Source organism: Chlamydotis macqueenii, chromosome 10, assembly GCF_036417535.1.
Source record: "Chlamydotis macqueenii isolate bChlMac1 chromosome 10, bChlMac1.mat, whole genome shotgun sequence".
NCBI lineage: Eukaryota > Metazoa > Chordata > Aves > Otidiformes > Otididae > Chlamydotis > Chlamydotis macqueenii.
Genome location: NC_141565.1, coordinates 2241081 through 2264882, shown reverse-complemented (window position 1 = coordinate 2264882; position 23802 = coordinate 2241081). Strand labels below are relative to the sequence as shown.

The window sequence follows — 23802 nt, the reverse complement described above, 5'->3', positions numbered from 1 at the left end:
TCATAATGTGCTGCAATGCGATGACAAGATTCTTCGTATTCAAATACAGCCACCCATATTGCTTGGCCACACACCTCTCTTCTAGATTTGTATGAGGAGCAGAAGAATTGTAAATTCAATCATGTGTGAAAATGACCTTGCAGAAATACACAGGAAGGGCTCAACCTGGCTGCTAAAAAAGCTATGATTTGTACTTTGTGGCAACTAACATGCAGAAGCAATCCTGAGGTAAAAGCACGGCGAAGACCAAGCACTTCAGTTTATCCTTGTGTTAAACACACCAAGGTCACCTCCAAGTGTGGGCTTGGATAGTAGCAGAGTCACATCATGGTTAAAATAAAGTGCATAGTCTTCTCTTTTTACTCCAGAATAGTTCCAACAGCTTTTATTCCAAGGTGTAAAAGCCTGCATTTTGAGCAATGAAAACAAAGCCTTCTGTAATATGGTAGCTTCTGTATTACTTCATCCATTTCCAAGGCAAGTGCCACACAAAATACCACTCTTTCAAGAAGTTAACAGGGGTCATTTTCAACCAACACATCCTCTGAGACGTGGAGCACTGTTGACTGGTTGCACTGCTCAGAAAAGTCCTGACCAATCAGTTCTGTCCTGTGCCAATGTCTTTAATTTGCTCATGTTTCATGTTATTAATATCTTATTTATAACAGTCACTTCTTTCAGTGACCATGCTCATGATCATGGTTAATACATTTGCGTTTTTCAATCCTTAGCACAATGTAGAAAGTCTGTCTGGGCCTTCTCCTTTTTCGCCCTCAGATTTTCGAATCATCTCTTGCTTACAGAGCCATCACTACTAAATAATGTTTAAATTCCATGTGATAGACTTAGTGTCTTCCTGTAAAGACGGCTTTAGCTGAAGTAGCATGCCCATATTGGCATGCAGTTTTAAAAGGCCATGCTTGAACTGTCAATTCTACCGATAACTGGCCACAACCATCTGAATTATGAAAGGTGTTTCCTAGATAAACTAACTGTTGGTAAACTATCTCAACATTGGGATTTCTGGCCAGTGGACCAGTCATTTTTAAAGGAGTGTTAATGATCTTAGTTTTCTGCTGAATCTCATTTCAATGACAATAATCAGGAGATGGATACAATCAATGAAGCCCGGGTCTCTGAGCCTGATGTTTAGCTCAGAAACCTTTGTGTCTGCGCCAGAGATCTGTTGTGTAGCTAAGTTTGTGAAGACGTGGAACAACTAGGTGAAGATCACACATGCTCCCCCAACTACTTCAAGTGTGTAAGACATCCTCCAAGTCCAAGTCCCGGTAGCCTCCATAAAGCTAACCATTCTTTACAGCATGACTGTCCTTTACCCAGCTTGACAGATGGAAACAAGATTTCCCTACTGTTTGCACTTCCTTTTATGAGTTATTTACCTTTTTTTTTTATCTGAAGCCTGGCTTTCAAACACTACCGTGCCCACAGTTATAATCCTAGGGAATCCAGTTGCTGGCTCTTTGTACCTTACTCATTGTTTAAACAAGCCCACACCATGTTATAACTGTGTGAAGAGAACTAGCTTATTTGACATCACTTGGTCTATCCTACCATGGCAGAACTATCCTACTTTTTTTAACATGATTAGGCCAAAATAGAACAGGCAAGGCCAAAATAGGTTAAAGTACTTCTGTAAGAAGTCGAATGATCTTTGAAAGCTATCTGTCATACTTTCTTTCAGAGCCCAGTCTAAGGGCTATGCGCTCACAAAGCAGCCCTTCAGTTTGAGGATTCACTTCCTCACGCTAGCGACAGCCCTGGTCCAACGGATCCAGCGACAGATGTAGGATAAACCTTTACCCGACGTTCGCTACGGCTGAGACACCAAAAGAAGCAGACCCCAGCAGGTAATGGGGAAATGAAAAAAAAAAAAGGATTTAATCTACGCTTAAGTTCAAAAGGTACAGAGAGAGGTAATGAACAGAACACAGGAAGGGCAGGGACAAATGAGCCAAGGAACTGTATAAAAAAAGTACAAATGAGACACCGAGCCATTATAAGTTGCTCCCTTGGTTTATGATCGGTAATTGTTTGCCTTTGTGTGCTCATAAATGCATTTAAAATAAACAGAACATTTCCTAGTATAGGCCATGGCACTGTTTTTTTTCCTGGTAAAAGTTTTAAGAATACCATAGGAATATTAAGATGCTGACACGTAAAACTCAACAAAAGAGCTACAAACCTTTTCCTGTTATTAAACAAACGGAAAGTAAATATTCAAGATTGGGATATATTCCATAAGAGGATGTTCTGTTGTTTTTTTTTTTTAATTTAAAAACATATATACTTTTGGCAACGAATTTATTTATTTGGTTTATTTCAGTTCTTAGAATGTGATGATTTAGGGATTTATCTGAATTTGGTTGTTATTTTGTCCTTTGTCAGTTATGACACATGAACCTAGACAGCATTTAGGATGAGCTTTGAGACACATTTCAGATATCATCTGAATCCAGTAGGATTGTTGATGTGCCTAAAGCCATGTTACAGCACATTCCTGGACCAGGCATGGTCCAGATTAAATGGAGCGACAACAGATTTTCATTTTGTTCTATAATAAAAATAACCTCTTCTATTTCCTTAATGCTGTAAATGAGGTAAAAGTGTTGGAGACAAATTCAGTTTTAGATGTTACACTCACATCCATGGGAATTACAAACCACTAGTGCCCAGTCTGCATCTGATCATGGAAGCTGCCTTAACGTGGTCTGGTAGATAGCATTCTCTAACATCTCTTCTCTCCTTACATTTAAAAAAAACGAAAATGCCTGGAAACCAGAAGAAAACCAGTGAAAAAAAGTCTCTCTTCTAGGTTATTCCTAGAAAAGAATTCAGCTCAGGATGAGCTGTAGTCTTAAATAAGGCCTTCTTTTCAGCTCCTTGGAATTGCCTAGTATTTGAACTAAATCGCTCGTCTCTGACCTATTAATAATGAGTGGGTATGCAAATCACAGAAACATCACAGAGGGCACAAACTGGTCTCCCTGCAGTGTTACCGGTAATCAAGGACGTGAGTAAGAGTGTTGCCAATTTGGCAAGATAAAGATGAGACTGGATTTGCTGAGGCAAATGAGCGGAGGGGTGACAGAGATACTCTTCTGCCAGCGCGCACGAATAGCTGTTTGGAGTTGTAGGCTGGCACTTTCCATGCCGCGACACTCACCACTTTGGCAGAGATGAGCACACGCTGAAAAAGGAGTGCAAACCCTGCTCTTTCCAGTTTCCATAAGGTCCCCTTACACAGCTAGAGCAACGAAAAGCATCTGCAGCAAGTGAATACCAAGGCCAAAAGGCTGTCTACATACAGTTTGTTTAAAATTATGAGCATAAAAAAGAACATGTGCTCAGTTACTGTACTTACGTGCATAACTGTGCTTTCCAACACCCATTAGATACCCAGAAAAGTAGGTAAATATTAGTCATCAATATTTGAAGAGAAATTTAATGAGTAAAGCAATAATTTAACGATTATGTGGGTGTATCTAAAAATCTGAGCCACCGGTTTAGGATTCTGCACACATTTGAATGCAAAAAAGAACTGTGCATAGAAAAGCTAAATGCCAAACAGGGGAAAAAAAAAGAAACACCACACTAAAAATCTTGAAAGCTTTTTCCAACTATTTATTCATATGAGTCAATACAAAGCACATAATAATTTCACAAATAGTAAGAAGGGCAAGGTTGTAAACAACCAGAGAGACAATACTCAATATCTGAAAATTCTGCCAACCTTAAAGGGCCTTTTTCCCAGAGCTTAAGATGTACAAAGCGAAAGGCGTTTTTTGAGTGTTTTGCGCTGCATTCAGTGCGTTTTTACACAAAAAGCCAGGTGCACAACTTCACTAATATGAAAATCTATCTTGTATTTACATCTTTCAATGGAGCATAGCATTTTTAATGCATTTTGCACAGGGCAGCTACGTTCATTGAAGCCATAACTGAAAATTGCTGGAATATGGACATCTAGTGGAGACATCTAATTATTACAGTTTTCTTTCCAATTGAAATACAAAACAACTAAATGGATTTTACTTATTACCTCGCTTGGAGTTTTGTCCTTGCTTTTCACTGCCTGGGCCATTGCTTAGCTGCATGAGGTGAAGGTGACAGAGTCAGAATTTGGCAAAACAGAAGCCGTGTGTCATTTAACAACTTACCCAGGTGACTGATGAAGCAGAAAAACTAATGACCCATGAAGGAACAAATGTTTCTTCAACAAAAGGTAAATAAATCTGATACCGGAGCTCAAGGGATGGGCAAAAATCAGAGGCTGCCAGTGCCCTCAATTTCCCCTGAAATTGCAAGCTCAGATCTTTTGCATTAGTTTCCATGGGGAGAAGAAAAGCGATAACTTCAGGGGTGCTGAAAGCCTGGATGCAGGGAAAATTAATCTTTACGTCATTTTTAAATGCATATAGTTTGTAATACAAATGGAGAGCTAGCTATGAGGAGAAAAAAGTGACACTGCCCTGCGATGTGTCTGCAGAGAGCCCTCACGTCAGACACTAATGGGATGGGATGTCAGCTGGATCAAACGGTTCTGTAAGAATTCCTCATCCAAGTGGGTTTAGTCTCCAAGAACACAAAATCATTTTCCATGTCTGAAGCAAGTACGCTAACTACATGCTCATTTTTAATCTTCTCTTCTCTCATGCTATTCACTTTATTGCCATCCACCTCGGGATTTCTGCTATTATGGGATTTCTTACTGGGTTGATGCTTGGCCAATATTTGTCTGACTTCTCTTTTTTTGTCTCCTGTGAAAACCATCGGAAACTAAGCAGAAACTAACCTTGATTTATTTCTTTAATAAACAAAATGAAGATACTGCGTATTAATAAAAATGAAAAGTATTCCCTAGTTGTTTTTTTAAAAAGTTTCCAAAAACAGACCCATATCTCTGTCAAAGTTAATGTAACCAGAATTTCCATGGGAATTTCTGTCAGTCTGGGGAAACTGGAACTGGCTAATGTAAATAACTAGAGCCCATCCTCCAACCACTGTTCAAATCACCTTGTGAGAAAGGAATGAGCTTTATTTAAAAGGAAGTGTCATAATGTTTCTTTTGCAGGCTACAACTAGGACGGGATAAGAAAGCTTTACAGGAACATTCTGTGGAAATCAGAGACAAAAATTAATCTAAGGACAAATTATGACTTGAATTTCATGGGAATCCACGCAAAACTTTTTTTTTTTTTGTATGCAATACAAAATCACCTAAAGACACTCTAAGAATTGGTCATTCTTTTACAATTTTATTACTAACTTCCTTAGGAGTGCTACATAGGCAAATAGTTTTACAGGCTGACATTTCTATTTCTTTTAATAAGCCTAAGAACGTAAAATATGTATTTAAAGAGTACCTGGCCTGTATGTTTTGGCTGAGACAGGACCAGGAATTAACTTCCCAACTCCCTATGAAAGTCCCCAAACATCCAAAAAACAACCACCTTGGATAACAAAACTCCCTAGCACTTTCCTGCATGTGGCAACTTAATTTCACTGGCAGTAGAATCTCCATAGCATGACAATTAGTTAATATTAGCTGTTAAATATTAATTAATATAATATTAAATGAGCTCTTATTTTATAAACGGAATGTTTCACCTAAATGATTCCACACGAACTTTGTAATATAAGAGTTATTGTGGAAGGACACAACAAACCCCAACAAGGCTGAGAGTACATGATTGCAAACGCTTATGTAGATTTTAAAGGATTGTGCCACGTACGTGGTCACAGAAAGAGTTTAAAAAGCCAGATGGTGAGAGTGTATCTTTCCATTGTACCCGTTTTTCAGTCCTACTCCTCTACCACTGACTGAGAAATCCTGTAACAACACAGAGCAGAAGCTAGCAACTTCCCCCTGGAAAGACACATTGCTAGTTCAGAGGGACCTCTATGCATGCAGTACTGTCCCCAACTGGGACAATGCCGTAGGAAATTCAAAAAGCTGATGCTGGTTTGAACCTTAATTTAATAAAGAGATAGAGAATAATTCAGCTGAGTATCAAGAAATAGTGAGCAATTGAGTACTCTGCATTAGAAGCACTCAGCCAGAGACCACATGAAATAGTCTGTTCTCTTAACGACATTCCTGAACCAAAAGACTATAAAGCAGAAGTGGAAATCTGAAAGATGGTTTAACAAAAGCTGCAGGCTTTCAGCCTCTGCAGGGCAGTATAGAGCATTGCATTTTCTGCCGCACTGCAGAGAGATACAAAAAGCTCCTGGAACGATAAATCCTGAAAATTCCCCTGAAAGTGGTATTCAGTGCTTTTTGTGCAGTCCCTTGTCTCAAGGCAGAATCAAATTTATTTGAACTGTTCCTGAAAGACATTTGTCTAACCTGCTCTTAAAATTTCAGTGATGGACAAGATACAATCCTCCTGGGTCATGACTGTGTTCTCCTCACCTCACAGATACAATATTATTCTGCAATATGATCTCCTTGCTCCTTGTTTTCCAGTGGTCATGCAGAACAACGTGTGTCTCCCTCTTTGCAGTGGTCTACTTTGCCCATTTAACCTTTTCTAGACTGAGTTATTTCAGTCTTTCCTCATAGGTCATTCCTGTCACTCTCTTCTCGACAGCAGTATGACATTCCTGACTCATTCCCGGTTCGTGATTCACTATCATCTTGAGGGTTTGCTTTTCAGAGCTACGGCCTAGTCATTTAGCTGCTGCCTTGCCATTTGCTGTCTCATCACAAAAAGGGAGATCCAGATTATTTGTGAAAGTGTCTGTGCAACTATTGATATTCTAAAAAAAAATTGGCATGACTCATCTTAAAGACAGCTTGTCCTTCAGACAGGAGAATTTCTGGTCGCAGCACGATCTGGGCTTATAATCAGAAATGGGAGCAGATATCTGGTTGAAGGAATTAAGTGTGATTCAGTTAATTGACTCAACGGCGTATGCTGCAGTTTCCCGCTCAAGGCTGTACGGAGATAAGGAGGTGTGAAGGAAAGCAACTGACCTATAGCTTCTTCATGTTTTGTCTACTTCTCACTGTAATGTAGGTCTCATAGTAATGTGTCTGCACAACGAGAAAACAGACACATATCCGGCACAGATAAACTCTACTTCCATTGAAATGAGACTTGATCTGACAAACTTAGAATGAATTTTGAAACAAGAGTGACACCTTTGATACCGGCTTACTTTCATGTTGTTACCTAGCAGACTTTAACTCATGGGTATTTTAATGGTAGAGCTCTGGGAATGAACCCGGAGTCACCACAGCCTTGCTGTGTCCTTGGGCGACAGGGGTACGGCAGGGTCCTTTGTGGTTTAGCTCCAACGCTTTGTATTGTCAGCCAACGTTCAAAATAAATTAACACTCACGAGCTGGAGTAGACCTCTGTAGGAAAGAACTATTAGAATATGAGCTTATTATTCTCATGTTTTGTGCTACATTTCCTTTGGGCCTTATAACCATTACTGCCCCTGCCCCATGCCTCACGAGACTGTCCAGGAAATGGGAATAAGAGATACAATACCTCCTAAAAATGATGTATTTTAACAGCTTCTCATCAGTGACTTCACTGATCTCTGTTGAAAATCAGACTTCTCTACGGAGAATCTGCCTCCCTGTTGCCAAAATTTCTTGATCCTCTTTCTTTGATAGTGGCACCTCACAACATAGCTCAAAGTAAGAAAAAGTAGTTGCATGTACGATTATGAATTTGATGAGCAAGGCTCAAACTGGTAACAAGTTTCCTGCTTATGAAAACAGAAGAAGGGATGTTTGCTCCTCACCAACTAGTGAAAATGCTTTCCATTTTATTCAGCTATTTTTTTTTAACATTGCACCACCATGTCCTTCTGAATTCAGTTTGGGTAATGAGCTGCACAATCACAACTACCTCTGTCAGCAAGCTGTGTAAGCAGAGTCGCATTATCCTCAGGCAGTTATGAGTCATGGCCGAGTTAAGGGTTTGTTACAGGGCCAAAACCAACTGCCTCAAGCTGCACACTGTATCTCTGCCTCACCTCCCACAGCTATAAAATTTCATCCACCCATGTGTCCCAAACGCCCCTCATTAGAGAATCACAGACTGGTTTGGGTTGGAAGGGACCTTCAAAGCCCGCCCAGCCCAACCCCCCTGCCAGGAGCAGGGACATCTCCAACCAGATCAGGTTGCTCAGAGCCCCGGCCAACCTGGCCTGGAATGTTTCCAGGGATGGGGCACCCACCGCCTCTCTGGGCAACCTGGGACAGTGCTCCACAACCCTCAGTGGAAAAAATGTCTTCCTTATGTCCAGCCTGAATCTGCTTCCTTCTGTTTTAAAACTGTTACTCCTCGTCCTGTCACAGCAGGCCCTGCTGAACAGTCTCTCCCCACCTTTCCTGCAGCCCCCTTTGGGCACTGGGAGGCCGCTCTCAGGTCTCCCTGGAGCCTCCTCTTCTCCAGGCTGAACAGCCCCAGCTCTCCCAGCCTGGCCTCACGGCAGAGCTGCTCCAGCCCTCTCAGCATCTGCGTGGCCTCCTCTGGGCCCTCTCCAACAGCTCCGCGTCCTTCTGACGCGGGGGGCCCCGGGGCGCCGTTCCACACCAGTGTCACTGCTCTCTCACGTGACTGCTCCTCCACCGACACCACGGCCCGGTTCCCGCCCGCAGCACCAAGGCCGCCGCCCCCCCGGAAGCGCGGAGCGGAGGGCACCCGCCGGGGCGGGATCGGCCCCGCGCGCCGGCTCCGTGCGCACGCGCGGCCGCGCACGCGCGAGGCGGGGTCTGGCGGCTCTGCGCGGCCGGCGCGCGGCCTGCGGGTGAGGGGTGCGTGGGTGCTATGGCGACCGGTAGCCGGCGGGGCCGGGCCGGGGTGGGGTGGGGTGGGGTGGGGTGCCCCGCTCCCCGCCCAGCTCCCCGGCGCCTCGCCCCAGGCGGCCGGGGCGGGCTGGGTGCTGCCTGGGTGGCCGCCCGGGCGTGAGGCGGCGGGGTCCCGGCGGGCGGGCGGAGCTGAGGGTGCCGGTTCTCCCGCCGGCGTCGGGCCCGGCCCTCCGCAGAGGCCCGTCCTCCCCTCGGTGGCTCTGTCTGGCCGTGGAGGCTGCCTCGGGCTCTGCCCGCTTTCCCCGTGAGAGTGGGGGGGCCTTCAAAGAGGGGAGATGTCCAGAACGTGCTCCCGTCACTATTCAAACGCGTTTATATTCAGGCCCTTGTGTGCTGCGGTTTCTGCCTTTCTACTCGCTCGCCCGCTTTGTTCTTGAAACATTTTCAGCAGTTGATGTAGTCGCCTGTTATGTGAAGCTTACTTCATAAACTCTTGGCTGAGAACTGCCCATGCCTGGTCTGCAGGGGATGCTGCAGTGCCCAAGAGAAAAAAAAAAAAAAAAATTAAGAGATAACACCAGCAAATCACTGTTTATGTCTGTCTGCCGTGATAGTTACAGAATTAAACTTGGGTTATACGGTAGGATTTATTGCTAATTTGCCATTGGGAAGGGAATATTGCTGAAACATGTAAAAATGGGTGAACTTTAACTACTCAACATTGAATGTTTTGTTTCCACTTTTTAGGAGGAAACATTAGGAAATGGCAGAAGCAGTTTTTCATCCCCCACGAAGGAAGAGAAGAGTGTTTGAGTCGTATGAGTCTCCGTTTCCTGTGGATGTAGGTGGGAAGGATTTCAGAATGTGCCAGGCCGAAATCATTAACCATAATGTTATTGTGAAGAACCCTGAAGATATCAAACAGCTTTATAACAAGGTGCTGTACTCTGTTTGCACAGTATTTTTAGTGTTTTAAACATAGTTAAAGCATAATACTTGTGAAAATCTACCAGCCTTTATGCTTTCCTTCCCCTTCAGCCTCCAGTAATTCTCCGTGTCTCCCTCCTTTCCTGAAATCAGTACAAAACATACATTCTGTATCAAATGTGAAAAGTATTTTGTTCTTATCCCAGCAAGTTAATTTTGGAATGAAATGAAACTGTGAGCTATAAAACAGCTGCAAAGACTTCATGTTTGTTATGTTTATTTCTCCTTTCAACATTTTGTCCAACCTTGCAAAAGCATTTTCTTGTTTTTAAAGCTCAGGAGGTTGGAATATTAATGTTTTATAAATGCTTGCGTAATTCTTTTCACTTCAGAGTGATTCCTCCATGAATAAAATAAGCAACGTTAAGCCTCTTATGTCCGAGTGCCATTTCACCACCATTCTTGTGCTGTAGCTTTATCCATCTCTGTGTTTTCTGTCATGTGTAGCACAGCATTAATACATAGGTGGTTTCTTCTGCATCTGCCTTCAAAAGTCTACTTGGAGATGTCGGCTGACAAATATTTAGAATTGAGGACAAAGACCCAACACCCTCCGCTGGTTCAATCTTTGGGTGCAGGTGTTTAATATTCACGTAGTTATCAGAAGCTAAGCAACAAGCTTTAGGCTGCAGAATATCAGTTATTTTTTTCAGCTGGTCTTGGCAGTCAACATCTTATAATTTGGAAAGAAGTTCGTTTTTGCCTGATGATATTAAGGATGTTTCCTTTTCTTTGAAGGGCTATTTTGGAAAAGGTATCCTTTCAAGAAGTCGACCGGTGTACAGCATTTCAGATCCTTTACTGGTTACTAAGTGGCAAGGTAAATTGTGCCTGTTTGTACTTCCATCACTATTCTAATAGTACTTTTCACTTTTCTTCACTCATTCAAGATCTATGTTTGTAAATTACACACAAAAAATAATCTCTCTCCGGGGTCAGCTCAAGGATCTGTCTCCCCCCATACCTTGTCTCTGATGATGCCAGTACCAGATGCCTAGGAAAAATGACAAGAACAGGAAACATATGTCAGTAGCTCCTTAGTGCATCCCCCTAGCCTTCACTGATTTGTTCCCTAGGAAGTCTGTAAGTAAAGGTATTGTCCTTGGAGTTTTCTTCATACAACTTTATAGAAAGACTGTCTTTTTACAGGCTGGAGAAAAATAGTGTATTAGGTTGTTCCCCTTGTGCGGGGTGTTCATTCTTGGTTATCTCTGTACCTTTTCTAGTTCTGCTGTGTCCTTGAGTACAAGTTGAGCAAAATGGCATGGGGGATTGAAGACGTGGATAAATATTAGGCCACAGATTACCTCCGTGCTCAAAATGACATGAAAATCTTTTTATATTGATGAAACAATGGATGTTTTTTCTTCTCTGTACAGGTGCTAACAGAAACATGCCTATAATTACATCCAAAAAGTAAGTTAATTTACATTACTTTATTCTTGTTTTTTAGAAAACAGATGATTCTATTTTATGTTTTATTTTTCTGGTTTTCAGACAGTTGGCTGTATACATGCTGATGACTTGTTTCTATTTCTTCTTTTTGCATTGCATTTATAAATCACATCAGAAAAAGTAGATCTAGAGTAGGTGATACTTGGCATGGTTTTTCATGTAAGCTTGCATGCATTGATTGCTGACTAGAACCAAGATTGAGTGCATGGGTAATTAATTCATAATGGCATCAACCATAATAAACTTGTTCTTCAGCTGAGGAGGAGAAAGAGAAGTTTCTGGGGCAGGCTGTTTAAAATAACTTTCCCAATTCCTTATTGAATTAGTATAGCATGGGCTGAAGCAGCTCTTGAACTTCTATAATACACAAATGTTTTACTATTTTTTACTTTTAAAGACTCTGTTAACATTGTTAGTTTGTACATTTAACAAAACAGAGTGTGGGACCACTTACTTGGTTTGTTCCACTTAAATAATATATGAACTAACTGTAAGAGTGTGCAAGTTACTCTGTTTGCTTTAATCCTATGATAACTATAAAAATTTTAATTTACTTAAATTTAAAAGTCATGCTCCTTCAGTCCTCAACTTTAGGTAAAACAAACTAGCAATATTACTACTACTGCTACTGCAGTTATTACTGCTTGCAGAAACACTTGTTCTTATTAGTCTACTTTGTGACTGCTGGTCTGTAATTGCTCTGTTACGATTTTGTTTTGGGAAATAAAGAATTTTGTACTAGAGTTGTCTAGGTCTGAGTAAGCACAGTTGCACTCAGCTGCCTGTAACTTTCACAAAACAAACATTAACGTCTTCAACTGGATATTAATGTTATTTTCCAAGGAGAAATAATTGAAGGGACACTAAAAACTAACAACTGGGACTATCACAATTGAAAAATATTAGAAATATTTACAGCTTCCAGCTACCGTCTCACTGATGGCATTATTGTTACTTCTCAGGGATGTGAGGATTTCCATTAAAACTGAAGGTAGTTTCTGCTTAAGATATTTATCCTGGTGTTTTTGCTATGCCGTTGCTGTTTCACAGACAGTTAAAATGGAGTTTCGAAGATACTGTTCTGAGTAGTTAGCTGTATAACAGGGGAAGTGTGTGAGAGATCTATATGCAACGTCCTGTTGCATATTTTAATCATGCAGGCTGTGATTCCAAGATGTTTTTGCGGGGAATTCAGGCTTAAGGTTTCCATGAGAGAAGAGAGTTTTTACAAGTTCTTGCTTCTTGAAACTGTATAGCAGTAGTCCACGTGCAACGTTCAGTAATGGTGTTTGTTGCTATAGAAATTCAAAAGGCAAAACAAAGCCGGAGAAGGCAGCAGAATCTTGATGTTCAGTAGTGTTGTCTGCAGCTTCCTGAAGCCTGGAGTCCTGTGCATGCTTGTGTTTTGCACAGCGGTTATTGGGGTGTGTTCAGATTTGTTTTGTGAACTGTGTTGAGTCTTCTTTTTTTGAGGTGCTTATTTTTGAGGTGTTAAATAAAGGATGTAACCCCCTAGGAGTTCTCATTTATTTCACTTGTTTACTAGGTACCAGTATCATGTTCAGTGGGCTAAAAGTATTTTGCAAGAGCAAGGATTTGATGACCGCTCAGTTACCAAAATTCTTGAAAATTACACTAAACCTCTTGAGCTGCCATTTTTGAAAAAGGATGGAGCTGAACACACCGGTAACAGTTGCAACAGAACGGGCCCAAATACAGAAAATACAGAACTTCCCAGACAATCTTCTACAGATACTGGAAATGCAGTAGCCCTGAGTTCTGAGAATCAGAATGAAGGCTACAAGAAATCCTGTTTGGAAGGAGATCCAGTGTTTGATCCTGTGGCCACATGTGGCCCTAAAGAACAGGAACAAGGGGACTTGAAAGAGACAGCTGAGGTGTCCTGCCGGGAGCATGGTTTTCTCGTGCATTGTGGCTGCAAGGCTAAGGAGAGCACTGACCCAAGAGCTTGTGAGAAGAGAAAGTCGGAAGAATGTGCTCCAGAATATGTATTGGTGCAAGAGGAAGAAGAAGGTAGCTTGTGTCCTGAAGGTGACTCTGCTCATGCGCAAGAAAATGTAAGGATAAAGAGTATCCTCATTTTTCAGAAAAATTATATCATCAGTGCTATATTCAGAATTCAGCATTTTTTCCAGTTTAAAGTTTTCGTAATATAGTAAATTTGTCTTGTAGCTTGTCAAGAAGGAAAAACTGGTGTGCAGAAGAAATCCATTTAGGATTTTTGAATATTTACAACTCAGCTTGGAAGAGGTATGTTTCCAGTACAGTGCAAGTTGTTTTAATCTGGAAAGTAAACATTAGTCTGTGTTAAAATGTAATATAATACCCATTTCTGAAGTACAGGGTTCTTTTGTGTCTCCTAAGCGTTTGGATTGTCTTAGTCATTACACTTATTTTTAATAACCTGTGATAATTACATTATATAGTTTAAAAAAAATATGTAGGGTCCAGTCCCATTCACTTTAGACAAATAATCCCACTGACAAAGAGACCAGTGACAGAACTTAAATATAGAAATACCAGGAATATAACATGTATGGAAGTCGTGCTTCAGTTGTGCTGCTGCTAAATATATTCAGGTGTGTCAGTTTTAACAGAGTGCCCTCCGGAGTCCACAGTACATGCATAGGTTTTGAAATGTAAAGGTCATGAAGACAAATCTCAAAAGGAAACTTTCAGGCGACTGGTTTGTATTGATGACATTAGGATTCTTGTATAAAATTAATTCAAGCCTCTGTTCTTGCGTGGAATATAAACTGCAGGAAGAGTGTAGCTGTCAGTTAAACTTACTCTGTTTATTTTTTCAGGCCTTTTTCTTGGTGTATGCTCTGGGATGTTTAAGTATTTATTATGGTGAGGTAAGAGACTGGATTAATTTTGGACTTCTGGAGGTACCATTAGCTTGGATATGTTTTGGTCTGAAATTTTTACCTACTATGGCAGTATTTTATGCTGTTAATTCTGAAGGAGGAAATACCAAACAGAGTAATTAGTAAGTTTTTCTTACAAGTAATGATAGTCTGAATGTTTTATGTTTACCAAGGCAAATATAGTTAAGCACAGTCTTTTGGTACAGAAAGGTTTTTGTTGTAACTTAGGCCAGAAATAGAGGGAAAGAAAGTATGGGAGGAATGATATGGTGAATAGTCTCTCTTTCCCGAAGCAGGAAAACTCCTTGGAGTTTTAAGCATTAATCTATATCAAGCTACTGTAGATGTAATGACAAAATAATTGGTACCTATCAGATTTTCCTTTAAACAAGGGCATTGTGGGACTGACTGTGAAATGCTGAATACCCACTAAATGGAGCAACCGGTTTCTGTCTTATATTTAGGGATTCCACATTTTATTGCCCAAAGTTCACACTCGTTGCATGAATTTGATTTTGACATTGGGCTGTTATGCTCTACTACACACAGTATTCGATATCTGCTGAATATTCATGTAGTCACACTGATGCCTTTGGTTGTGATTTTTAGGAGCCCCTAACTATTTTGAAGCTATGGGAAGTTTTCAGCGAAGTGAAGCCTGACTTTAAAACTACTTACATGGCGTATCACTACTTCCGCAGTAGGGGCTGGGTCCCCAAGGTCGGACTGAAGTATGGAACTGATCTTTGTGAGTAGCTCCCTTTAAAAAATTGCATCATTTGCAACTGGCTTCTTTTCAGGCACCGCAATACTCCAGTGCCAAAGATGAATTTGATAACGAGGAGCTGTGTGACTGGAGCAGGCTTGGCTAATTGCAGGTGGCAAAAGACATCTTTGGCTAGACTACAGGTTATCAGTAAAGTCAGGATGAGCGGAGTGTAGCATCACACATCCAGTAGCTGAGGAGATAGCTTGAAAGGCCTGTTGTTTTGCTCCATGAGTTTAATAGTTAATACAGGATTGCACTGAAATTCCTGTCCCAAGTTTCTCTGTCCCTTTGTAAACACATCTTCTGCAGCACTAACATGACAGTCTCTGGAATAGCAGGTTTGCGCTTCGATCCCAATTCACATCAAAGGAGTTCCGCCTTACTCCTGAGCTCCTCTAGCTTCTTCTTTGGCCGTACCTTCTTAGAACTGATATTACTACAATTGCTTGTAATGGATAATTTGCAAATCATGGCTGTCACTGGAATGAAGTGCTGCTCGTCCTTTCCTGACCGGGTCTATGCTAGCCAGCTGTATAAGAAAATCTGCGCTCGTTAAAGTCCCCTCTACAAGCTCGTGGCAAAGGGAAGGGAGGAAATGTAACTCCTTAGCTCAGTTACAGCAGTCCAGCTGCAGTGAGTCTTGTGCACCTTGGATAGAGAAGGAACTTTCAGTGGCTCTGGTGGGCAGTATGGAAGAACTTGTGCCCTTTGCCTCTCCTAAGACTTGTGGAAAACACTTGCTTGGAACAGAAACTCAATGGCTTGTTGTGATCTTTTACTTGTACTCCACTGGCTCCACTGGCAATTGCTAACTCTCCTTTGTCTCTTCTACTTTTTTTACCTGCCCCTCCCCTGCCCTGAGTCACCCTGCTGCTTCTATGGTTTTGTTGTCTCTTCCTCTCTCTCTACTTGCTGGGACAACTTAATTCTGAGCAGAACTCAAAAAGTGTTGAAGTTTTGTCTTGTGTAATTAAAACTCACAAAACATTTGAAAATATTTATGGACCCAGGTATTAAACTCAGATGGAAACTCTGCGATTATCTAACTAAGGTGTTTCTCTTTCATTTCAGTGCTGTATCGAAAAGGCCCTCCCTTCTATCATGCAAGGTTTGAAACTCATGTTTCTATCTAATTTCTTAGTTTGAAATTAGTAAATCTCTCTCATACAGATTTAGTATCTTCACTGGTTAAGCACAAATTCTTCACTCAAAACACTTTGCCAGATTCATTCCTACTCGGAATGCAAAAGTCCTTTTAGCAGAGCTACTAAATAACACAATTTGATTGAATTAATGTAACAGTAGCAACTTTTCATTTTTAATGTCTTGCTACTGTTACATTAGTAGTAAGTGCTCATACGATGAATGCACTCAGGAAAGTAATTTGATTTAGTAATACTGACATTTAAAAATATATGGTATGGATCATTTATGTTATTTGGGAGAAAAAAAAACATTTAAGGGATGATAATTGTCTTTGTTCATTAGCTAGTCAGGTTGAACTCCTAGATAATAAATTGATTATAAATATCAGATTGGTATTCACAAGCAAATGCTACAAACATCAGCAGAAAGGTGGGGAGGGAAAGTGCTGGTAAGTATATTCATAACTTCATCTTTTCTTGTCTTTTCCGAGTAGAAAGAGACTTAAAGTCTCACAACTTGCTTACTGCACGCTAGCACATTGGTTTAAACCATTTTTAGGCTCTGATTCTTAAGTTTCCTGATCTTCCTAAAATGGCAATTTTATTTCCCTGAATTGTCCTATCTGCTTTTTGCCAGTTACTCTGTCATCGCTGAGTTAGTTGATGATAATTTTGAAGGTTCTCTTCGTAGACCACTCAGCTGGAAGTCCTTGTCTGGGTTGAACAGAACAACTGTTAATGCTTCTAAGGTAAGTCTAAGATGCCAGTTTTAAAATAGAATTAAAATGATAAATGTACAGTTTAGTTCCGAAGAACAGGGAGCTTGAGTGAGACTGGAAAGAGAATCCTTCTGTTTCCAGTCTGCTGAAGGACATGTTGAGGTGCCAGTAGGCAGACAAGAGTTCCCTTTGTCAATATCCAGATGAATTCTGGAAGCAGCTTGTTAAAGTTCTGTTGCCTGTAGGAACATTAAAAGTTGTGTGAGGAACATAAGAAAGACTGGAGGGACAAGTTCTTTCCTGCTTGGCGCTTCTGTTCTCTAAGCCCTCTCCATCTACCAGGATTTTCTTTTGAACAGTGAAACTTGAAAGTTTCCAAAAGACTTTCTCTGTGATAGAGCCCCATACAGAGTGCTTCCGTACTCACAGCCATGGTGCTCAGGTGCTGTGCTATAATTCTAGTTGATCTTACAGCAGCATCGTGCTTTGGTAAGGAAAATGAGATACACATATTACACAGCTCTCCCCAACTTGGTTTGCAGAAGACATCTTGTAGGAAACTTGGTGTCTGCATTTCTAATTAACCTAAAACTTGTATAGAAAGAAATCAGTTGAAATTCAGATTTTCTGTTTACCAACAGGAACTTATGTTGTGCTATTTGATTAGACCATCTGACATGACTGAAAAAGAGATGTCGACACCAGAATGTATGAAGAGAATTAAGGTTCAGGTGAGCAGCTCCTTCTCTCCTCTGCCTGTGTAGCTTTCCTTGGGGCAGCTGGACAGCTGACTGTAAGAGGCCCCTTGAACTGTTGCTTGCTCTTTAGCGTGCTTTGGTTTTTGCACGCATAGCTGCAAGAATAATAAAACTAGATTCCTTTGTGCTCTAAGGCACGAGAAGTGCATTGCAGGCTCTTTAATGACTTAAGATCTTCTAATCTAAATTTTAATGTTGCTGCTACTGTGAATGTAAGCATTTGCATGGGGAAAGAGGGATACCTATGGAGATTTTAAGGTTAACGTATGTTTAAAAATTGAGAAAAATGTGTGACACACCAGCTCACTTCAGGAACAAAGGTAGTCACCTACTAAAATTTCTCAGTGGTTACATAATACACATCAATTTGCTAAAGGCTTAATCCCCATCCCTTACTGATTATCTGTAGTTTGGGGTGTTTTGTTCCCCCCCCCCCCCCCCCCCCCAATAATAATTGCTGGTTTTTATTTCAGGAACTCATTGTAACTCGTTGGGTTTCTTCCCGTGAGCGCAGTGAGCAAGATGAACTTTGACTATATAGGAAAAATTTAACGTTTTTTAAAACCGCATCTTCTTGTTTTTTCCTGATCTTCTCATTATGAAGTTGGTATGTATAAATGCTATTTAAAATGAGGTATATCCTGTTTACTGGAGAGAATTTTGTATTGAAAAACATAACTATATAATGCATATGAAGGGGAAAAAATTAAAGCTGTGTCCCAACGCAGAATACTTGTTTGTTTCCTTAAGACTTACAGATGTGTTTCTTTGAACGGTGGCTGGACTGCAGTGATTGGTAATTATATTTTTAATGTTCTGACAGATCCCGACATGAGTGCTGAATAGGCACTATGGCCTGCAAAGCCACTGAAGTCCAAAGCCTGAATGTCTGCCTGAAACCTAAAGCAATGAGGGATCAAACACTTTTCTGGGAATACCTCACAGATTCTTCAGAGCTGAACTTGGGAATTGTAAAGCTAATTTCATTTTGTACCTCAGCACAGAGCCTTACATTTCTTCAGATAGGAGGACTTAAACTTGATAGTCCTCAAGTTTAATGCTGGTTTTTAACTAGCTGAAACTAGTTAAAAACAAGCAGTAGCTACAGTGAGTCAAATAACCTTTTGAGATACCTATGGTACCATTCCTCTTCAACCCAAATCTGACTTCATATCCCTGATGAAGTTGCACAAACTCGGATTTGGGGACAGCTTTGGTTGTTGCAATAGTGAGCATTGTAACATGTTGCTGTTAGGTCTAGACCCTGAAATTTAGTGGCCCCAACTAAAAGTGCTTATTTTCACAAGTACATCTCAGAATTGAGGAACTCTTCCCAGAATGTGCAAGGATCTTAATTAATTCTGAGGTCTAAGCACCTAACAGCAACGTTAGGTGTTAGGCGGGAGGGAATGCTGGGGGCACCTTTCCCCATTTCAGTACGAGGTCTTACTTCGCTTGGGATTTGCAGCACAAGCTTCCTCCTTGACAGTGAGGGCCTAATCTTGCCCCGTGACAGCAAGATGCCCTGACTACACGTTGATGCCCTTTACTTCTGTTGAAGATGGATGACTGTGCAGAAAATAATGAAGATTTGCTAGTGAGAGGAAGGCAGTCTCTTCAGCTTGGCAAGTATAGGTCTCAGTTTCATCACAGGTTTGTTTTTTTTTTTTTTCCTCTTTTACCCAGCAACTACAACAGTCTATAATTTTTTTTCATAGTGCACTCACAGCTCTTTTTGTCCTGGCCTATCATGTGTTGTAAAACAAACTGGGAGACACTGCTGTGTTTTGTATAGTGAGGTACGGGACAGTGCTGAGCAGTTCTGTCTTGCTACGCTAGGTGCCTGCCATTTTCTAACTTTTTTCTAAGGTTTAATAATCTAGATTGCAGGTTCCTAAATACGTGTTTGCTATTGCTAAGCCACACCTGGAAAAGAAACAAACCAACCCAGCAAGTACCGAGCTGTCTTTCAAGAAGAGCCAGGAGATTTGAGTAGCAACTACACTGCATTTTAGGTATTGCTGCTTTAGATTCAGGCATTGGAATTCCATCTTCATCTTTGAATAGGTTGTTAAGATACAGTTGTGGGGTTTTTTTCCCCTGTATTGTGAGAGAATGCATTGGCTGCAACAGTAAGGATACATTATAGCTGGTGATAACGGCACTGGTTTGGATTTTCTTTGTGCTGTTTTCATTCACTATAAAAGGGGGTTTGCCCCCTGGTAGTAGGAAATTTTCTAGGGCTGGTAAAGATTCTGTCAGTTTGGACTGTTACCAGACACAAAACCACACTCTTGTTTACTTAGGCAGTTTAGATTGTCATAAATGCAACTCAAAGCAGAAGACCTTCTAGTCTTTGCTTTCATTAATACAACTTCTACTGGAAAGATGTAAAATGAAGATGTTAATTGCCTAATAGCTTTTTCCAGCCGAACAGGTGTGTATGTGTTGACTGTACGTGGCAAGGTGTTTCATTTCTAGCTGCAGATGACTGTACTTCATGTTGCAGTACTGCTGTATCAAATAACTTAGATACTTGTACCGTAGCACGGATACTTACCAGTGTATTTCTGTTGTACCAATGAAAATACAGTGCTTGTTTCACTCGGGAATAGCACACCATCATTTCTTTCTGTCAGCCAGGTCCTAGCTGAAGAATTCTGACATGCAGTAGGAGTGGGAGGATAGGTCTCTCACAGCAGCTGAACTGTGCGTTTCAGGCTGGCTGTCTCTGTTGTGTTGTGGTTTTTGAATGTGCTTTTAGAGGAGCTCCAATTTAGCAAGAAGTGGAAGAAGATGGAGGGGGGACGTGTGTGCAGTGCATGCAGCTAGGGAGTACTGCGGGCGCAGGGTTAATCAGTCTGTGTATGCTAAAGTAGAAACTACATGTGGACAAACCCCACTCATTTATGATTACTTCTCCATCTTTGAGAAAACAGGACTGGCATCTAGACTACAGCTGGCTTACTTTGCAGAAATTAGTGCAAGGAAAAAAACCTGAAATTATTTTCTTAAATTGGAATGTAAGTAAATAAAGTGAAATTGCACAAAATTACAGACTACAGAATTTCTACCTCAGGAAACACTCCTGTGTAATCTACAATAGGTAGAAGTGCTGTTGGAGGATCTTTTTATTTTTTTAAAACTTAAATTTATTTTTGTTAAATTCTGAAATTTTAACTCCAAGATACATCCTGAGGAGTCTGTTGCTTATTACGGCTATCAACAGATACAGGCACTAAATTATTATCTTTTAATACTAAGCATCTGCCTTGTTTTGAGGAATAAATGTGCAAAATGTAAAGAAGAACTGGAAACTAAATGTATCTGGGAAAGAGGCTGGATTTATTTGTTGTTATATTTATTAGTAATTAAATTAAAGGAAAATAACTTAGCATGTAGTGAATCTGCATTAAATCATGGACTTTGGATTTCAGCAGCACGCAAGCACAAATTCCCTATTTTCACTCATTAGTAAACAAATGTGACAGGAAAAAACATTTTGGTTTGCTGCAGCTTAAGTTACCACAGTTCATTTGTTAAAACCCTTAATTACACAGCAGTTACGATTGCTGGTATTAAATGCCTTGTCAGAACAGAGCATATGGTGAATGTAAATAGGGAAACATTTTTCCACATGGGTAGTGCCCACAGGAATTTCCTGTAGTGTGCACATTGTATGTATGTTATTTCATTGAGATGCACAGGTTCAGTTTCTGGATCCTTCCACGGTGTGCACGTTAACATATAAAGTTAATTGTGTTTTTAAATACAGTAGATCACACATTTTAAACCCTGGGATTTGGAGTTTTAAGACTTCCTTTTCCTATTGTATTCCATGTTGTGGATGTTTTAATACAGCAACTTGTCATCTTCAGCACTGCTTTTCTTGATCAGGAAGGGGTACAATGTAGAAATCGTTAGCTGTTAGCTCCTGATGGAGAGTAATGTACCTGGAGGCTTTCTTTGTCTCTGGGATCACAAATTTCTCCGTGAATTCACTTTTACTCATTTGCTGTTTTCCCTGTGTGGTCCGTACACTGTTAATGAATGCCAGCGCATAGGTATAGCAGTTGTGGTCATGTTCGTCATACCTAGGAAAAATACCTTGTTAGTAAGAATTAGCACTAATCCATTAATTACTGCGCATGGAGGAGTATTTTTCTGAGTTAAATAAGGAAGCACATCCTCTCCAAGAACTACTGCCATGTCCCTGTAGTGCTGGTGCTTAAATATATTCTATTCATCTCGAGTTGTACTTTCCAGCCAGGGATACTAGAAACTGGGAACGTTAAAAAAAAAAAAAAGGCTACAGTCTTCACAATAATGAGTTCTTAATTTTTATACTCATGTGGCTTTTACCTTGTTAACCTTTGCTCTTCCATGTATTGTTACTCTGTTATCTTGAAAACTTCTTCCTGCAGCAGTGGTGTTCATTGTGTGCCACCATGTGTGCTTCTTTCAGTGTGGCATTAACTTGCAAGCTTACTTAAAATCCAGCTTACTTAAATTCTATTACTGGTATGGTGATACAGTTCCGATACGGTGTGCCAGTCACTCCCACTGGCAATTATTTGTGCCAGTTCTGCAAGAACGGAAATGCCAACTGAATAGGAGTAGCAGCCATTGAAAATGTGCTTGTTTTTTTTCTTTTTGCTTTTGTCTTTACCGCTACCGCCCGAGCCCGGTTCAGGACAGCTCACCATTTTCTTCACAGCTCTTCTGGTTTGATACGGGTATCTGAAGTGACCTGTGAGCTCCCATTTAGTAAGCAAGCCATTTGCTACCATGCACTTACTTACCAAAATAATTGTTAAAAATAACTGAGCAACTTTGAGTGGCCATCATCGCTGTGCAGCGCAAAACATCTGGAAATTGCACTGAAAAAAACCTTTGGGTTCACCACCTCAGGGCTGCGTCTGCAGAGCGCTGCAGCGTGTCCAGATAACTTCTGTGTACACAAGTGCTTTCCTGGATCAACTCCCTGATTAAGCAAAGCATGCAACTTCTCATTTTTGTTTGTAGACTCTTGTGTTAATGCAAATGACTCATCACCCTCTGTGTCTTGCAGTTAGCTCCTCCTCTTTGGGAAGCATGTCTTTGTATCTTGACAAGAAAAAGCAGGATCTCTCATTAATTGAAGATATTGTTGGTCACGGCTGTAACAGCTGCTCTTTGCTGCTGTTATATACCATCCTTCCAGTAAATTAAAAGCAATCAAGAAAATTGGAATTGGGCTTGGCCTGAACCCAAAGGACTTACAGGATTAGTTTAGCGTAGTTCCTGTCCCTTGAAAAAAATAAACAGAGGAGTTCATTTAACATCTTTTAAAAACTGAACTTTTTTTTTCTAACAGTTTAGTGGTCACCGTTCTATTTGTGGAAAAAGTAGGTCACTTTGTCAGGAGGTGGCAGAAAAGCAAAGAAAAGCCTGTAGAGGAGATGCACGCACCTATCCACCTTCTGCCAGTGCTTTTTTGACATCAGTTTTAGTAATAATGTTAAGGTACTGGGAGCTGTAAAAGTATCAGAGAGACACAAATCCTGTTGGCTTTACAAGTTCTGTACACATTTAAAAATCCTGTTCTAGGTCAGATTCTTCCAACTCCTGGTACTAGGGCAATAATACACCATCTCTGAAGTTTTACAGCCAAGCACATACAGAATTGCTAAAACATGCTTTGGATTTGATGTTTTTTTATTCTTTTATATAAGATGATGTCTACATTCATTAACTTCAACGCTTCACAGAACAACGCTCGGACAGGCTGTTTGCTACGCCTGCTGTTGCTGCTGCACAGCTCAAGGACCAGTGTTTTCTGGAGAGCAGGCTGCTTTGTCACCAGCTGGCTCGGAGATGTGGCACTGCATGCTTTAGCTGGGCTGCGGAATTTGTAACACCATCGTCAGGCACTAACTTCAAGGAAAGCTGCAAAGAACTGAATGTTCTCAAAATATGTGAAGTCCTTCTGTATTTAACTATCCGAAGCAACGTTACGAACCAGCTGGAAGAGCTGGAAACAAGCCTAACTGTGTTTCCCCTTTCTGATCATTTGCAGCAAAGAAGTCATCTGGATGTAAGATCTGGGCAAAAATCCCTGTAAATGCAAATACACCTGAAACTGTTGAAAATTAGAAAAACCATTATAGAACTGCACCTGGACTTCTCTACTTCTGTATTCAGCAGCGTACTCGTAATGTTTCATTGAACTGTTTTAATTAATGCAAAATTCTTTTGTTGCTGAAGAAAGCTTCCTGAAAACGATCTCTTCTTTTAGAGCTTTT

General features: G+C 40.7%; 2 protein-coding genes across 6 annotated transcripts in view; one reads left to right on the top strand and one right to left on the bottom strand.

The window, feature by feature from the left end:
• The first annotated feature begins 9261 nt into the window (after window positions 1–9261).
• Window positions 9262–23802, top strand: part of TSEN2 (tRNA splicing endonuclease subunit 2) — a 14774-nt gene continuing 233 nt past the window's right edge. The window contains exons 1-12 of one of the 4 annotated variants that reach the window (XR_015259533.1): window positions 9262–9731; window positions 10520–10601; window positions 11161–11197; window positions 12783–13314; window positions 13430–13507; window positions 14065–14115; window positions 14737–14875; window positions 15968–16004; window positions 16679–16790; window positions 17402–17491; window positions 17992–18125; window positions 18342–20691. Coding sequence is in view for 2 of the 4 variants with exons in the window: in XM_010120156.2 (XP_010118458.2) it covers window positions 9558–9731; window positions 10520–10601; window positions 11161–11197; window positions 12783–13314; window positions 13430–13507; window positions 14065–14115; window positions 14737–14875; window positions 15968–16004; window positions 16679–16790; window positions 17402–17491; window positions 17992–18051 (1392 nt within the window). In the remaining 2 variants the exon portion in view is untranslated. Of the gene's footprint in view, window positions 9732–10519; window positions 10602–11160; window positions 11198–12782; window positions 13315–13429; window positions 13508–14064; window positions 14116–14736; window positions 14876–15967; window positions 16005–16678; window positions 16791–17401; window positions 17492–17991; window positions 18249–18341; window positions 20692–23802 lie in introns of those variants that run through there. The other 3 variants (XR_015259532.1, XM_010120156.2, XM_086755331.1) reach the window with 3 other exon arrangements.
• MKRN2OS (MKRN2 opposite strand) overlaps window positions 20845–23802 on the bottom strand; it is a 4769-nt gene continuing 1811 nt past the window's right edge. For both annotated transcript variants that reach the window (XM_086755334.1, XM_086755335.1), the window contains exon 4: window positions 20845–21612. In XM_086755334.1, the coding sequence (XP_086611460.1) occupies window positions 21393–21612 (220 nt within the window). In that variant the 3' untranslated portion in view covers window positions 20845–21392. The remainder of the gene's footprint in view (window positions 21613–23802) is intronic.